Raw genomic sequence first — 17,373 nt, forward strand, 5'->3', positions numbered from 1 at the left:
TGTTTCAGTTTCAGAAGTCCACGTGTAGTCCTTGTATATTCCATAATGCTCCAAAAGGCATATGGAATTATGATAGCAAATATGTCAAGCAGGAAGTTCTAAAGGGTGTATTTAAAAATACCTTTGGTATCTAACATTCTCTGCTTTTGCTCTAGTAAATGAGAGGTTTGAGGAATGCCCTATATGGTGATATCAGATGTTAATGGCATTGATTACCTGTCAGGCAGTGGGAATTGATGGGAAAATGTCCGCTGTAAAATTAAATAGCATTAGAGAAGACTGTACCATGCGCGGGGCGTTGGGAGGGGAACGGCGGGCCTGGGAGACTTTGTCAGGGTATTACTGTGAGCTCCAGGTTTTTTCCCCACATGATTAAGGCAGGCCATCTGTTCTTTGTTAAATGTTTACAAAAACAGCTTTTCTCTAAAAGATTTAAGGAGATGTGGGCCTGGTAAACACTATAATATTTCCGAGCACCTTTCCACCCTATTTCAAACAGTACCAAAACATAATTCTGCCGCGTATCAAACAGGACGACTATCTTTTTTGTATTTGGTCTTTACATTTTTTTCCTTCTTATGGAAGATTAAATTTTTAAGGGATACTAATTTATGGCTTCATGTATTACTGAAAGGAGCACCCAGAATGATTTGTGTGCTCACGTGCAGATAAATTTTCAGTCATCGGGTATCATGTGTTACACGCTTTTTCTGATTCACAAATGTGGACCAGGTATCTCTCATCAGAGGCTGGCATTTGGTTACCGGAGTTAATGCCATGCAGATTAAAGAAAGGTACACATGCAGGAAAATGGTACAGATGAACTGGTTTGCAGGGCAGAAGTAGAGACACAGATGTAGAGAACAAACGTATGGACACCAAGGGGGGAAAATGGCGGGTGGTGGTGGTGGTGGTGGTGGTGGTGGTGGTGGGATGAATTGGGAGATTGGGATTGACATGTATACACTGATGTATATAAAATAGATAACTACTGAGAACCTGCTGTATAAAAAAATAAATAAAATAAAATTCAAAAATTAAAAAAAAAAGGAAAGGTACACATACCTGGAATTAATTCACCGTTCTAAGCTGTAAGCATTGTTTACTGGTAGACTTTCCTCTTTCCTTCCCTTTCCAGGAAAATGTTTTTTCTTCCATCTCCTGAGAAATAGCTTGTCCCAAATAAGTTTGACCTCTGTGTCTCTTATGAAAAGAATTGGCTTTTTCCTTTTTCCTTACATTAGGAGGTAATATGTAACAATTAATTCTACTTCAGTAACTTAGGTATAGTAAAACCGCTAAATCAGATCCCATTACTTCTCAGCGAGTATAATTTGGAGAGCTCCTTGGTTGATGTTTGTTAAGCGTGTTTGTGAGGGAAAAACTGGGGGCAGGTGAGTGGCTTTTTTCAGGATCTGGTCGGTTGTGTTACCCCTGGATGGACACTGCATCCACGTGTTCATTCTCACTCCTCTGCCCTGGCTTCTCTCCCCTCCTGTCTGTCCTTACTCTCCTTCAGCATCTTTCTCTCTCAGCTCTGACCAAGAAAGGGCAATGTGTATTTTAAGATTTTCTCATACCGTAGGATTTTGGAAGAGACTTTGGAAATCATCTAAACCAAACGCTTCATTCTGCAGATGAAGAAGAAGTGAAACGATTTTCCCCAGATTACAAAGCTCATGGCAGGGCCCGGGCTAGAATTTTCTCTCTCAGCTCACGGTTCTGGGCTCATTCCCTTACACTGGTGCAGATGGAGAACTGAATGTAGGTTTCTTCAGTAACCATAGTAGGTTTTATTGGGAACAGGAAAACCAGTTTCTTTTTTGGCAGTGATTTCTTTTTTTAAACGTTTCTTTGGGTCACTGAGCACTTTGGAAATAAAGTGAAGCCTGCAGCACCTTTCCTAGGAGGACGCCCGTGTGTGAGGTTTTAGGAGCTGGACAGAGTCAGAAGAGCACTGGATTTAGGAAACCTAGATTCAGATGTCACCTCTGTCCCCCATGGTGTGGCCTTGGGTAGCCACGTGGCCTCCTCAAATTTTACTTCTTTTCTGAAAAATGGGGGTAAATTATCACATTTTGGTGTGGGGTTCGGGTGCACAAACTCCTGCAAGCACCTTGCTTAGTGTATAACATGAAGTAGATGCTCAGTGGATGTGAGTTGTACCGGAATCTGATTTGTATCCCTTTGTGGGTGGTGAGTAGCAACTCCTGGGCGCCTCAGCAGACCTGGGCCTGGGCTTTCCTGTGGCTCCTCTTTTGGGGGTCATGTGTGAGGGGCCCAGTTCTCAGTTCTGTCACTTGCATCCGTAACTCCTTGGGTGCGTTCTTCATCTTAGCAAGTCTGTGTCTCCATGGAGCTCTCCGGGCTGGCGTGGGGATCGGATGGGGTCCGGGCGTAAAGTGCTTACTGAGCACACGCCCAGCACATGGTGAGACTGTTGCGTACACGCTCGTGGCTGTTGCTGTTTATATTACAGTTACTATTTCGTGTCTGGAGAAGCATGTGAAAAAGGCAGATACAACATTTTCAAGTATTGCGTTGAAATGTAAAGGCTCATTAGATGTCATAGTTTACAGTGGAGACAGATGGTCCCCTACCCCTGCCCTGATTTGTATCATGACCACTCAGCGTCCCATCCCAGGTGTTGGTATTCTCCACCATATTTAAGACCATTTCTGGATATGGTCTTAGTGGATGCTGAAAATCTCCTGCAAGGCATGTCAAATTGACTATGTGGGGCGCTCTCTCGCTCTCTCGCTCTCTCTCGCTCTCGCTCGCTCTCTCTCGCTCTCGCTCTCTCGCTCTCTCGCTCTCGCTCTCGCTCTCAGTGAGATTTGGAAATGTAAAGCTTTAATAACTTAAGAAAAACATTGTCTGCATTTTCTATCAGTATGAGAAATCTAACCAACCCAGAGTCGTTAAGCTTGTATATGTGCTTTTAATTTGACATTTGAATGTCATTTAAATCAGAAATGACCTGTACTGTGTAAGATTTATGTGTTTACACTCGGATTTCAAACTTTCATGGTATCTGATTCTTACAACGCCCAGTACACTTGTTCTTTTTAAAAGTGACTTGATTATGTATCTTTAATTGGAGCTCCCGTTCCTGCATGGGGAAAATTCCACTTGAATTCCAGCTGTGTGTCTTAGCTTTTGCTGCTGTTTCTGTTCTTCACCATTTCCTACATGGGTGCCGAGAACATGGAAAGTGTCTTCAGCTGAATGAGAAATTTTCTTCCACCTGAACAGAAGTTTTTACTGTATTACTAAATTGCCCTCTTTATTTATTTAAAAGCTTTCCTGTTGAAGAAACCTATTTTTTTCCTGGATGAGAGAAAATGATAGGTTTACACAAATGGGTAGTTGGTTAAGTTTGCTACCTTGAGTGTAAGTTTCAGAAGCATCAGCCACTTAACTTTCAGTTCCTTTCTTCACTACGAAGAGCGATAAACTAACTTCAATTCCTATTTGTGTCTCTTAGCATTCTCCATCGGAGCCCTTTCTAGAGAAACCAGTGCCGGATATGACTCAGGTTAGTGGACCGAACGCTCAGCTAGTGAACAGTGATGATTACCTGCTGTCCGTAGAACAGCAGCCGCAGCAGAAGAAGAAGAAAAAGAAAAACAACCACATTGTTGCAGAGGATCCCAGTAAAAGTTTCGGTAAAGATGACTTCCCTGGTGGGGTTGATAACCAAGAACTAAACAGGAACTCACTGGATGGGTCCCAAGAAGAGAAAAAGAAAAAGAAAAGGCCGAAGGCAAAAAAAGATCCCAAGGAACCGAAAGAACCCAAGGAGAAGAAAGAGCCCAAGGAACCCAAGACCCCGAAAGCCCCTAAGATTCCCAAAGAGCCAAAGGAAAAGAAAGCAAAAACTGCCACGCCAAAACCCAAATCCAGCAAAAAGTCAAGGTAGGCCGTGGGCAGAAACCACCACCACCAAACACAGTAGAGACACGAGCACAGCAGTCGCAGCCTGTGGAACGGGGGTGGGGACACGGGGTGGGCGCGGGACGCTCTGACACGTGTCCTCATGGCTGAGCTGCTTTTTCTCGTACCCGAACTGAAAAGTTGAGGTGTTTATGCGTTCTGAGATTTAGGACTCAGTTATTATGAACTGTTGATTTGGTTGGTAGATTCTTTAGAAACGTTACTGGATAAAAACTGTTTATTATTTTAAAATCACTTTCTTGTAGTTTTGTGAAAGCCTGTCATTTAACAAACAGAACCAAGTTACCAGCAGAATCATTTGTGAGCTTAGACCACCAGCCTCATTTTCAGCGACAGTGCCAAACTGGGTAAGAAGGATTATAGAAGGCAAGGCGAGTCACTGCATTTCGCTAGGCTTTTCAGTCCCGCTTCCCAGAAGTTGAAACGGGAGAATGCATTCTCTCCACTTGGCAGGCGGAGGAAGCCTTCCAGGGGCAGCATTGGAATCCTAGTGGGCAACGTGGGAGAAATCAAATAGCAGTTACCCATTAGATATGCACTGGAGAGTAGCATGAGTTTTAGGTCCTAGGAAATAGCCGCCTCCACATCGTGCTTCCCCTCTGGTACTTCCCTACCAGCTCTCTGACCCCCCAGGAGGCATATTTATTCAGTAAGAAAAGCTGAGAGGAGAAGACATTGAAGACTAATTTTTTTCATTTGTACCGAACATTTCTTACAACTGTTCTGAACCAGTTCCAAACATCTGAATCTGTTTTTCAGAATGTGGCTCATGTTAGAAAATATAGTTTCCAGATGGAAGTATGGTCAGACTTGGTTACTCTGAACCTGTTTGCGGACGCAGGAGAAAACACGCTCCACCGCTTCCCGCCACGAGCGAATGCCCGCTTGTGCAGGGCGCGTGGCATTCCACCCCGAGACTGACATGCTCCACGTGGGCTTTGCGAGCTCGCCGGCCTGGCAGCCCTGGGCTTGTGAGCTTGCTTGTGTGTCAGGAGCAGGTACACAAAGAAGGGTGGCTTCTGTAACTAGAAAGATGCCGCAAAGTGAGAGAACAAACTTGGATTTTCAGCTTCCTGCTAAAAATATCTAAACAACCCAATACATTATTCTGTAGTGTTCTGCAAGTTTGAATCATAGACATTAACAAAACTTTTGTCACCAGTACTTTTTATGGTACCCAGGTAACTGAATTACAGTTGGCCCTCCACAAAGGCCTTGAGCATCTGCAGATTTGGGTATCCGCCGGGGTCCTAGAACCGATTCCTTGCAGGTACTGAGGGACCACCGTATATTCAGTAACTCAGTCTTATAGGTAACTTAATATTTGCATTCGCTTATAGTGTCCTTTGATGCCTCAGTATGTGGTCTCTTAATTGAAAGCCATTATGTTTTTTATTTTTATTTATTTATTTTTTAATTTTTTTTTTTTTGCGGTATGTGGGCCTCTCACTGTTGTGGCCTCTCCCGTTGCGGAGCACAGGCTCTGGACGCGCAGGCTCAGCGGCCATGGCTCACGGGCCCAGCCGCTCCGCGGCATGTGGGATCTTCCCGGACCGGGGCACGAACCCGCGTGCCCTGCATTGGCAGGCGGACTCTCAACCACTGTGCCACCAGGGAAGCCCATTATGTTTTTCTCCCTGTGAACACTCCTCTAACCTCAGAGTTTATTATACATTCTATTTTCATTTACTTAAGCAATACTTTATTAAGGACTTACTGTTTGTAGGTACTGTGTTAAGTCTTAGGGATGTGAGGCCAGAGGACAGTTAGACTTTCAGTCTGATTTATGAGGGGGTTTTAAAAAATACATAGTTGCTTAAGCCTGAGTATTTGCGCTTTTAGTAGGAGGAAGCATGTGCTTTATTTCTCCTAAGGAGAAAGAAATCAAAGCAAAATCTTAAAAGAATGTATTTTTTTTAAAACAAACTTACAATGTAAGAGTGTGTGTTCTAAAGAAGTTTTCTGGAACTCAGAACATATATCACCAAAACTAACTGTAGCCTCAAAATACATCTGTCTTAAGTTTTTATCTTAAGTTTTTGAATTTATTACCAAATGGTAAAAATTGATATAAAAAACCCCACTGTATCTTGGATACTTGTCGTAAATTTCCAAATATATTCTTTCAAGCTCTCAGTCTACCTCAGACTGACCCTATCTTTATTTTTTTCTTTTCTTTTTTTATAAATTTATTTACTTTTTAATTTTTGGCTGCGTTGGGTCTTCGTTGCTGCGCATGGGCTTTTCTCTAGTTGGGGCGAGCGGGGGCTACTCTTCGTTGTGGTGTGCCGGCCTCTCATTGCGGTGGCTTCTCTTGCTGCAGAGCACGGGCTCTAGGCGCGCGGGCTTCACTAGTTGTGGCACGTGGGCTTCAGTAGTTGTGGCTTATGGGCTCTGGAGCACAGGCTCAGTAGTTGTGGCGCACGGGCTCAGTTGCTCCGCGGCATGTGGGATCTTCCCGGACCGGGGCTCGAACCCCTGTCCCCTGCGTCTGCAGGCGGACTCGCAACCACTGCGCCACCTGGGAAGCCCGTCTATTACTTTTTTTCTCTTTATTTTTGCTTTTGACTGGTAGTTTCAGTTGATGGCTGCTGTAGGTGACAGTCATTTTTCCCCGAGTGGTGTGAAAGTAATTGAGGGGAACCCTTCTTTAGAGCTTGGAGAAGTGCAAATGGGAAGGGGGTGCGTCCAGGAGGGCCACTGAGAGCATTTGCAGCACCTCTGCTGGCCCTGGCGACTTGCCCTTGGAGGACCACTTGCTGATTTAGGATGAAGTGGGGTGAGGACGATGCCTGAGAGGTTTTCCTGTCGTTAATGTTCAGATGGGGGTGGCTGTCCAAGAATATGGTAACTGAATAGAGATTGTCATTGAATTAACCAGCCAACCCATTATTGTGTTGAGCTACAGTGTTTCAGGTGGTCAGGGGAATGGAGTATCTCAAGTTGTGGTCTCGTTGTTCCTCTAAGTCTGGAAGGAAAAAGCATCCCTGAAGCAAGGATAAGTAGACTGCACACAGCTACATGTAAATTCTGAATAGCATAGCAGAATAATTATGTAAATTGAATATGCAGTCATGAAGGTAATAGGAGGTTTGGGTTATGTCAGTGCTGGGGCTGAATTGCCGGAGCAGGTTGCTTTAGGCGCTGGAATACTGCAGTGGCAATTTTGTTTTGCAAAACGTTATGTGATACCAGTTATTTCCATCCTTGAATAAGTTAACTTGATGAATTTGTTTATACAGAAAATAATTCTCCTACAGAGGGCTGAAGCAGAGGGGATAAACAGAAATGGAAGGAAACATTTACTGTAGAACTACTCACATCTTTCTTGTTTGGCCCTCTATGCCTTATCACTGGTGAGATTCTCCTAACAAACGTGCTGCCCTTTGAGCGGCTGGTGACGGCAGTGACCCGCTGGGGGTCTGCATGATGTCCACACAGGAGAGAGCTGGTTTTGCATCATTCACATACTGTCATAAATGACATGAGAAAGGTGGCCGTCATTGGTGGGGCTGAGTTTCTTTGTGTGCCTTCACCGTGTCCTTCTCACTACCTGTCATCCCTGCAAGCCACTGAGGCTTGAATTTGTGGCCATTCCCAGCACACTGGCCCTTTTGGCAACCAAGATATAATTGGGTCTGTCTTGCCTCTGCAGGAGAACCTAAAAGAATCTGCCCAGAAGCTGTTATATAGAATGGTAGTGAAACAGAAAAAGGTGTCAGCATTTCAGAAAGAGACATTTATTTATTTGTTTGTTTGTTTGTTTATGTTTGGCTGCCTTGGGTCTTGGTTGCTGCGCTTGGGCTTTCTCTAGTTATGGCGAGCAGGGGCTACTCTTCGTTGCGGTGCTCAGGCTTCTCATTGTGTTGGCTTCTCTTGTTGTGGAGCATGGGCTCTAGGCTCACGGGCTTCAGTAGTTGCGGTGCGTGGGCTCAGTAGTTGTGGCTCGTGGGCTTCCGTAGTTGTGGCACGCGGGCTCTAGAGTGCAGACTCAGTAGTTGTGGCACGCGGGCTCAGTAGTTGTGGCTCGCGGGCTCTAGAGCGCAGGCTCAGTAGTTGTGGCGCACGGGTTTAGCTGCTCCGCGGCCATGTGGGATCTTCCTGGACCAGGGCTCGAACCCGTGTCCCTTGCGTTGGCAGGCAGATTCTTAACAACTGCACCACCAGGGAAGTCCCCAAAAAGAGACATTTAAAATCTTGGTGGAAAAAATGGACCACATGCCTCTTTTCTAATTAGGACCATATCTTTCTTCCCCTCTTCCCATTTTACATTAAATATATATTTTTCTACCTGTCTAGTGCTTTCCCCAGGTGTCTTTATAGCTTTTAAATATTGACGGCTAATATTGAAAATAAAGGCTAAGACAGTTGTGGCCTGGAGAGGATGCCATTTTGCATATGGAAGGATTCACGGAGCTGGAATATGAGGACTCGTGGTCTTCTCTTCAATGCGTTTTCTGTTGTGTATGCTTGGGCCTTGTGAAATGAGAGAGAATTTGGAGGAAGTGCTTCCTTTGAATGACTCTTGGAGGATTTAGTGGTCCATTTAGCTATATAAAGATTCTTTGAATGTACATAAAGAAGGGAACTTAGCCAAAGGTTGTGACTTGACTACTGAAGCTTCATTTAAATGAAGCCGTGGAGATTTGCTTCTAATGCAGTTTCTAGGAACTCATCTGGTCCTTGCCCCCCTCTCCACCCCCAGTATTAAAGTTAATAGGAAGCTAAAATGCTACTTCTCAATTAAGAGTGAAGATATATATTTTTTAAACTGTGAAACACCACTCTTACTGCAAAAGACGTATAAAGTACCCAAAACACGTTAAGTGTATTTTTTGCATACCACACTGTCCTTAATATTTATGTTGCTACTTTCTTCTGAGGAACTTAGTTAACTTTTCAGATATTGTTTTCTCAATCAGGATCTAAAAGAGTAGCAGCATTTACCTGAGAAATATTTTTATTCAGCCAGCAAGCCCAATAGTGGTGTATTTTAAGTAACTAATACATATTTTCTAATGTGCTCTGATATATGTAAAATTTCTTGGACACAAAAGCAAACCGTTAAACTTGTTTTGCTAACGAGTACAGAAAACCTAGATAGTCAGGTATCTCCCCATCAGGTAATAAAGTAAATGAAACCAGCAGCTTTTCTTCTTCTATTTTCTTGTTCTTTCTTTCATTCACGTGCCGTGACTTAGCTTTGACCCAAGACATTGGATAGTTGAACAGACTGAATTAGGTATTTTGGATACTGTACCAGCAGAAGAGAGTGTGGGTTTCTTTGGCATGTGGTTACAAAGGACTTTTGAGCCCTTTAGGTGTTGGCGAGGAACAAGGAAGACGTGTCCGTGAGCCTCAGGCGTCTGCCCACTGGCCTGCCCTGTCCGCTCCTGGTCACTACGTCCAAGCTCCGGGCCAGGGGTGCAACCAGGTGCCCCCTTCCCCTTCCTAAGATTGCCTTCTCTTTGACAAAGGCGCCGGGCCGTGAGGTCTTCTTAATCCCCGTGGGGATTCCTTTCCTTCGAGAAAGGAAGGATAACCATCTCAGAGACTTCCTTGTACATGTAAAAGGCCAGTGACAGGCCACCTTGTGACCCTTCCTCTATCTGATTTGTCTTAAAGCAGGATGAGCAGTGAGGGAGCTGTCAGCCGCCTTCAGTTCAGACCCTGCCGTCTCTGATAGCCCGTGATTCCCTTTACGCTCCCTGGCGGGGACGGATGCCCAACGTCACTGACCCTAAACAGCAAGTTCTGCTGACTCATGCTCTGTGCCGGATGCAGGAATGGGCCACAGTGGGCCTGGTGGGAATTTGTTCCTGCCCGTCCAGGGAGCTGCAGTGGACTTCAGAGCGGTGGCCTGCTGGCCTTGTGGTTGTGTGGGAGAGGTGAGGTAGGTCCCACTGCACCCGTCGGAGGAGAGGTGAGAGGTGAGGAGGCCCTGGGCAGCAGGAGGATGTTAAAGGGGCATTTTTCTGGAGACACCTTCCTTTGAAGTCTTCTTAAGTGGAATTTTAGGGTGTTGCACGTGTTGCCGTAGGAGATGTGTTGGGGATGTCAGAGTCGGAAGATAAAGAGCAGAAGGCGTCACAGGCTGATTTTTTAAATTATCGTTAAAAATGTCTGTGGATATGAATGTGCTTTTGAAAAGTATGAAGTTCTGTGCGGATGCAAAACTTGTCACGTGGTACATAAAGATCTTTTTGCTAGTTGTCTTCTGCCCAGACAGAGCTCCCTGTGGGGTGTTGGATGCAAAGCCACTGTGAGAGCATCAGTCACGTGAGAGGCCGGCCTTTGCTTCACCCACCTTTCCGTGGAAGTCCGTGTGACTGAGTTCTAAAATGTTAAACAGGGAGCTGGAGCGTTCGAATTAAGAAAAAAGACACTGTGGGACTTCCCTGGCGGTCCAGCGGTTAAGACTCCGCGCTTCCACTACAGGGGGCGCGGGTTCGATCCCTAGTCAGGGAACTAAGATCCCACAAGCCGAGTGCTGTGGCGAAAGAAAGAAAAAAGACACTGTTCTCTCTCTCTCTCTCTCTCTCTTAATTTTAGAAAGGCAACACCCTTGAACTTCCATTAGATTACTAATTTTATGTGTAGCCCGATTCCTGTAGGAATGATGTAACTTCATGCTTCTTCTGTTGGGGTAGGTGGTGAGGTTTTCTCCTCGTAGGCCTTGCCATTTGCTCTGCCTAATTCTCCACCTACATACCTCATACCTCACCTGATTAAACCGAGGGTGGGCTGCACGTCTCACCGGTTGTCATAGCCACCTTGGCGGATCAGAGAAGATACTTATGAATCCAGGAAGTGGGCTTCCGGCTGCTAACGCTGTCCTCACTCTCCCCGTCCTGGGTCGTGGGAACGCTGGGCGTGAGTAAGGCTGGCGTCTTAGGACTTGGCACAGACAGCCAAGTATTGGCCCTTGGAAGAATATCCCATAGTAAAAGGGCACTGAAAGGCATGCTTTCTGCGCGGGTCGTGTGATGTCTGATTTGCCCGATCCTTTCTGCCGTGTTGCAGTGCCAGGTGGTGCTGCAGAGCTGGGGGGCTAATGTTGATGTTTGTTGAGCTTCTGGGATTGGATAACACATCAGCTCACCAGACATTGCTTCCATCTTACTTCTGGTGGATCTTAATTCAGTCCATAAAACTCAATAACCTTTAGATTTTCAATGATAATTCGTGACTTTGTGATTTTTTTTCCCCCCATCTACAGTATATTCAACATTAAAAATGCGTTTAGCTCTTTCAGGAGAACTTTCTACTGTACTTTCTCTTTCATTTTTTTAAAACATTCTTCTTTATAAAATGGTCAACTGGAGCTTTCCTCAGGACAGGGTTCTGATGTTATTGGAAGGCCACCCAGGGATGAACTGGAGTAACAGAGGCGTTCACCAGGGAAGGTTTCCAAGGCCTGGAGGGTCCCCCAAAACGCCAGGCCAGTGCTGGATGCATAGTACGTCTCCACGAGGAGGTGAGACCTTCAGGCCGGTCTCAGGACGGAGACAGGGGCTCTGGAGCCGGGCAGGTTCTGGCCCAGTCCTGGGACGGCTGCTTCCTGGGCCGAGTGTGTAACCTCTTTGTCCCTGTTTCCTTATCCTTGCACAGTTTGATTGTAAGATGTGAAGGCGAGGCCTGTTGAGTTTGAAATACACATTTTAAATGAAAGCAAGCTGGGTTTCTGTATCTTTCCTAATTTTGCTATTCCCTTCCTAGAAATTTAGCACAATTAATGTACTTCAGGAGTACTTGATCGTGTAAGAGCTACCTAACTTTGCTATTCCCTTCCTAGAAATTTAGCACAATTAATGTACTTCAGGAGTACTTGATCGTGTAAGAGCTACCTAAGGTAACAATTGAAATTATTTGTCTTCGAGGCAGAGAACTTAAAAACTCGATTGATAATTTGTCTTTGCAGCTTGTTGTTCAGAAGTAAAATAGAGCCCCCTCCCCTAACCCCCTCTCTCCTCCACTTCTCAGCTCTCCTTTCTCTTTCTCAAGCAGAAGCGTAGGGTGAAGAATTTGCGGGTGGCAGTTAGGAGTCGGGGGCCAGCTCAGCACCCGAGGGCTGACTGCCTGGGCGGACGGGGGCTCCTGTCCCCTGATCCTGCCCAGATGCTCTCTGCCTTGCGTTGCCTTGTAGGGAGTCTCAGGCATTCGGACCATCTGCTGATCGCTGCTGGGCCCTTGGCCTAGGGAGCTCCAAGGGCCTTCGTGTGAAGGTGGTGTTGACTTCTGCGTTTCTTGTCTGTCGTGCAGAATTTGTCTTGACTCTTATTTCATTAGTTTATTCTGTCACCTGCATTTTATCACATCCCAGTTCAGCTGTTAAATAAAACTTTGGTCTTAGGACTTGTAACATTTTTATTTTATTTTGTTGGGTTATTTTACTCCATGATGTATCACATTTTATATTGCCTTCATTGATCCTTTTAAACTTTTAGTCCTTGATCTTGTCGCTTTTTTAGTTTGCCTCTTTATCTTTTAATTTTCTTTTTCCTTGTTTAAAAACTTAGAGGAAAATCTGAAGTTGAGAGGCCAGACGCTTTTCTCCTACCAGCCTTGAGACCTCGACCCTAGCGGCTCATGTATTTTATCATACGTGATCTTTCTGAATCACGACAAGCCATACACTTCCTGTGCCAGAGGCATCCCTCACTTCTCATCCATGACATTCAGTTTTTTATTAAAAGGCCTTTATGTATGTAAAGTATAAGGATATGTTTCAATACTCTCTGCTCTTCTGAAAGATGGTCGTGTGACACGTCGGCTTGATTTCCTGAAAACGGACCTGTTTGATCTTCACGCGCCTCCAGGTTGATTTTCCCCGGTGTGAGGGGGCCCGTCACTGACGTGTCCTGTCTCGAGGGTCTGTGTGGTGGAGAATCCTCGCTGCCCCCGCTCCGCCCAACCCCGCCACTGTCCACACAGCTTCACCCGCTGACTCCACTCCTCTCGTTATGTTTGGCTCCACGATACGGTTCCTTTTCAAACCGTCTTTCCTTCGAGGACTTAGACCCTTAGGCTGGTGCTTACCCATGTTTCCCTGCGCTCTGTAATAAATCAGGGCAGCTAGCTGGCTTTCCAGGAAGTTCTAGCCCTTTGCATAAAGTCGTGTTTAAAAAAACCTGTACTCGTTTCTCACCGAAAAGACTTCATTATTTACATGCTCTATCTTAGCTTGGATTTATGTGTCCAGCCCCACTTCAGGTACTGTCACTGGGCCCATCGTTGTGGACTCTTAGAGCCATACACTGAATATGTCCTTCCAGAGGGATGACTCCCTCCATGTGGATTCCTCCTCTCTGAACCCAGCAGTTGTTTCTTGGAGTTTTCATCAGGGTGGTGTAGGTTTTGATCACTTGGGGTTGGGGGAGGCAACCACAGAACTTTAGAGCTCGGTCTGGCAGGGTGACCTAAGTGTCACTTAGCCATGGACCCTGCGAATATCCCGCTGCCCGCCACTGGGACCTCCCTCTCATGGTGAAATGTGACATGTAAGTAAAGCTGGTGGAGGAATGGTGGCCCTACGGTGGCCAGCAGCATCCCCAGAAAGATATAACCCTTTCCAAGAGTACAACGGCCTGCCTAGCTTCACGAGGGGGTGGCCCTGCATCTTGGCTTCACCAGTAATGGTGGGCGATAAGGGTCAAGAAATGAAAGAACTCTGTGAGTCCGGAGGGGAGGTATACAGATGTACGGGGTTTGAAAACTTGCTAGGTTTCACTCTACTTTGGTAGTGGTTTAGCCCCATTTTACTGAGCTTCGTCAAGATAGAATCTGCGTGGGGTTTTCGTAAATGAGTTAAGGAGAAGAGCGCTGTAGCTGCACGTGGTCAGGGCTGTGTATGTGTTTGTTGATTTCACGGTTACTTGTACTGTTTAATTGGTCAGCTGAAGTTTATAAGTAGCCCACCTGACCAGGTACAAGGAATACAGAGATAAATAAGACACATTTCCTTCTTGAGCTAACAGGATAGTTGGAGAAAGACATATACACAGACACAGCTGGCGCTTTGGTTTTACTGCATTGCAGTAATGTTACCACCCAGTACTGTGTGTTTTAAACATCCCTTGTGTGGGGGTACATCACGTGGCATGCAGAGAGTGTGAGATCTTACTAATCCAGACTTTGGTGGCCAGAAAATGGTTCTCTGACTGAGTGATGTCCAGCTGAGCCTTGCAGATGAGTGCGCGAGGGGCAGTGGAGGGAGGAGAGATGCGCGTACGCTTCTGGGAGCGGTCCTGTATCTCTGCAGGGTGGAGGGTGGAGAGTTTGGGGTGTGGGAAAAGTAGAAAAATAAAGTTCATGTTGCCGATGATTTAAAAACCGCGCACCGAGAATCTCAGACGTCAGTACACGTGGGGCTGCGGCTTTGGGCGGAATGATTCGGTCGGGTCTGTGTGTGAGCGGGGACGCTCTGCTGGTGCCTGGAGCTGGGTTCGCAGGGCATGTTCGGGCGTCAGGACTGAGCCACAGAGCTCGGGGACGCGGCGGGCAGGGCCGGCCCAGGGGGCGCGTGGAGGCAGCCGGGGCTTCTCCGGGCCACGGCCAGTCGGGGCTGGACCCCGCACAGCTGGCTCTTCTGGCCGTCCTGGCTGGCGGGGCGTCGGGCCGGGGCCAGCCCTGCAGCTGTTGGCGGCGCCCTGAGGTTCTGGATTCGCGCCAGGCAGCCCGTGGCCTCGTCCCGGACCTCGTAGTGTCGGGTTGAGGGGTGGTCCTTGTGAATAAGTACCGCTTCCTTCTCCCCAACCGGAAGAGCTGCCCTCTTCGTGCGTTCAGGCTTCCCAGATTCTAGCTGGGGAGAGGAATGTGTATGGCCGTGTTTTGGCTCAGACATTGCGAAAGACCAGCCTTGAACCTTACAGATTTGGGTCGCGGCTGTGGCCGTGGGATACGTGTCCTCTCGCCAGCAGTCTGATGGCGGGTGGCCCTGCCCCTGGCTGGTGACGGGGACGAGGCGGGGAGGCCGTTGTCACGGTCGGAGTGGGACGTGATACGCGTCTGAACTAAAGCAGGGGCCAGGAGTATAGAGGCGAGTGGCCTCTGGGCGGGTGTTGAGACTGTTGATAAAGGCTGTTCCTTCTCTTCACGTGGCCTAGGTGATGTGGTCACGACGCAGAGGGTCCCGTCCCTAAGTCTCCGCAGTTGATTCCGCCCGTGGGTCTGAGCCGCAGTCAGAGAACAGCTCCCGGTCGAGTGTGCCAGGTGCTTGGAAAGGTCGAATCTTGGAGCAAAATGTAATTACTCACCTCATTTTATGGATGAGAAAACTGAGACTCAGGGAAAAGAAATGATGTATCCAGAGTCACAGACAGACAGGTTATAAATGACAGAGTTGGAACTTGAACTGAGGGCTGTCTGAAATCAGTGCTCCTCGTTGGCTTAAAAAAAAAAAAATTCTGTCTTTAGCTCTTTTGGGGCAAAGCAGTTTTAATATAACAGTTGAAAATCCAAATGAGCTTATTGCAAAATAGTGGCAAAGGCAATCTGATGTAAATAACTTCATCTTGTCTGTGATTGTAATGTCTTGGGGTGAACATTGAAGACTTTGTAGCTTTTTTGACCGCTTGGTATGTTTTTGATTTGTACGTTGATGTCACGAGAAGATGTTAGCAAGGAAATGCTTAGATGTCTCGGGGCAGCATGAATAGCTCAAGGTCCACTGAGTTTAGAAATCCTCCAGTCATCAGAACTGGGGTGGTTGCTTCCCTTGGCTACAGGCATTTTGTCCGGGCATTTGGAGAGGTCCTGTCTGACTTTGCACGTTCTTGGAGGTTCCACAGAGTGCATCCTTGGGACAGACGGAACATCATTAGCACCTCTCTCCTCCAGCAGATTGACGTCTCCTCAGACCTGGGCTCTGGCGGGCTCCGAGGCAGTAAGCCTTTTTCTCCCGTAGGACAGTTTACCCCTGGTGCAGGAACCCCACTAAATCAAATTGTGTCCTTCACTGTGGCGTGGAGAGGGCACTGGGGAAGGACCTGCTGCCAGCTTTCTTTACCTGGCAGTGGTTCAGCTCCGTGACAGGCCTACCTCTGATTTAAACAAATTTGAGAAATATGTAAAGTTTTGGAAGCAGTTTTGCACTGATTTGATAAAAGAAACCACAAAACACTGCAGCGCAGGTGTTGAGAATGTTTGAAAGCTGATTGAGGGAAGCAGATGGCTTTAGTCAGTGGCATCCAGCCAAAAGAGCAGGTGCTGGTCATGTGACCGCTGGTTACCAGGGTAATCTGATTGCTCTTGGCGTGCAGATGAAAGGAAAGGGGCCCAGCGTTCAGCTGTAGTATTGTATAATTTGTGGCAGTTAGAGCGGAAATAAATGCTGGAAATGGAGCCTCATAGTAGGGGAGACTTCTGTCCATGTGTAGCGTAAACACTAGGACAGTTGGATGAAGAACTGTTGTATGGATTTTTTTTTTTAATTTAAAAAATATTATGCTTTCCGTGGATCTTTTGGGGGCTTGAAGTTTTTAGGACACTCCTTTTATTTATTTATTTATTTTTTTGTAAATTAAAAAGAACTCTTTAAACCTAACTGCTGCTTTGCTGTAATCTGAATTGTCGTAAGTTTTTTCCTTATGTGGCCATTTACTAGGCTCAGATATTAACAGAACAAAATAAAAACAAGCTCTGAGTATTTGAAAATGACTAGTTTATCAAATATTGTATTTATTCATTACAAAAATGCCTTTTAGGTTGTAATTATACTAAGTACTTTTGAAACATTTTACATGACATGCTTTACTTAAATAAAAGCATATTGGTATCTTGGCCTCTTTTCCTTTTGTAGTTGTTGGGATTGAGAAAAAATGCTGTTTAGTGCATTCTGACAGCATACTTTTCTAGGAATTTACAAACTTAAATAAACTTTTCAAAGCTTTTCGAAATGTATCTTTTCTTTTCAAAATTTATTAGAATTTTAGGCTTTCTTGAAATAGTAAAAATAATTATTACTGAGGTTGGATTATTTGAAATGTTGGATAGTAAATGGTAATAATCAATATTAGAAAACCCTTGGGGCTGGGTTTTGGAAATTGGTATGGAAGGCAGCACCAAGTGTGCATTCTAAAAGAATGGCAAATAAAGGTTCTAAAGGTGATAGTGAACTTAAATTAAAAAAATTTTTTCTTACAGTTCATTCTTGTCTTTTGACTTATGTAACATTCAAATCCTATTAACATTTGATGGAAATATACTATGGAACGCGCACTTGAATTGCTGGGGTCACTTTGCTATATTTCTGTATTTTGGAGACCCAGCTTTTGAAAAAAAGGCCATCGTGACTACCTCAAAAAAAAAAGTCTAGCACCAAAATAAAGCTGATTTTTACTTAAGGATACAGCGTTAAATAAATTTATGTAGAAGAGGAATTGCTATATATCTTGTTATGTTTTAAAAGGTTATAAA

The 17,373-nt window shown here is 45.6% G+C and overlaps 1 protein-coding gene across 3 annotated transcripts in view; it reads left to right on the forward strand.

Annotated features, from left to right (window-relative positions):
- Positions 1-17,373, forward strand: part of CHD7 (chromodomain helicase DNA binding protein 7) — a 178,219-nt gene that overhangs the window by 93,994 nt on the left and 66,852 nt on the right. For all 3 annotated transcript variants that reach the window (XM_059994689.1, XM_059994690.1, XM_059994692.1), the window contains exon 3: positions 3,488-3,918. In XM_059994689.1, the coding sequence (XP_059850672.1) occupies positions 3,488-3,918 (431 nt within the window). The remainder of the gene's footprint in view (positions 1-3,487; positions 3,919-17,373) is intronic.

Source organism: Delphinus delphis, chromosome 17 (genome assembly GCF_949987515.2).
Source record: "Delphinus delphis chromosome 17, mDelDel1.2, whole genome shotgun sequence".
In the NCBI taxonomy this organism is placed as follows: domain Eukaryota; kingdom Metazoa; phylum Chordata; class Mammalia; order Artiodactyla; family Delphinidae; genus Delphinus; species Delphinus delphis.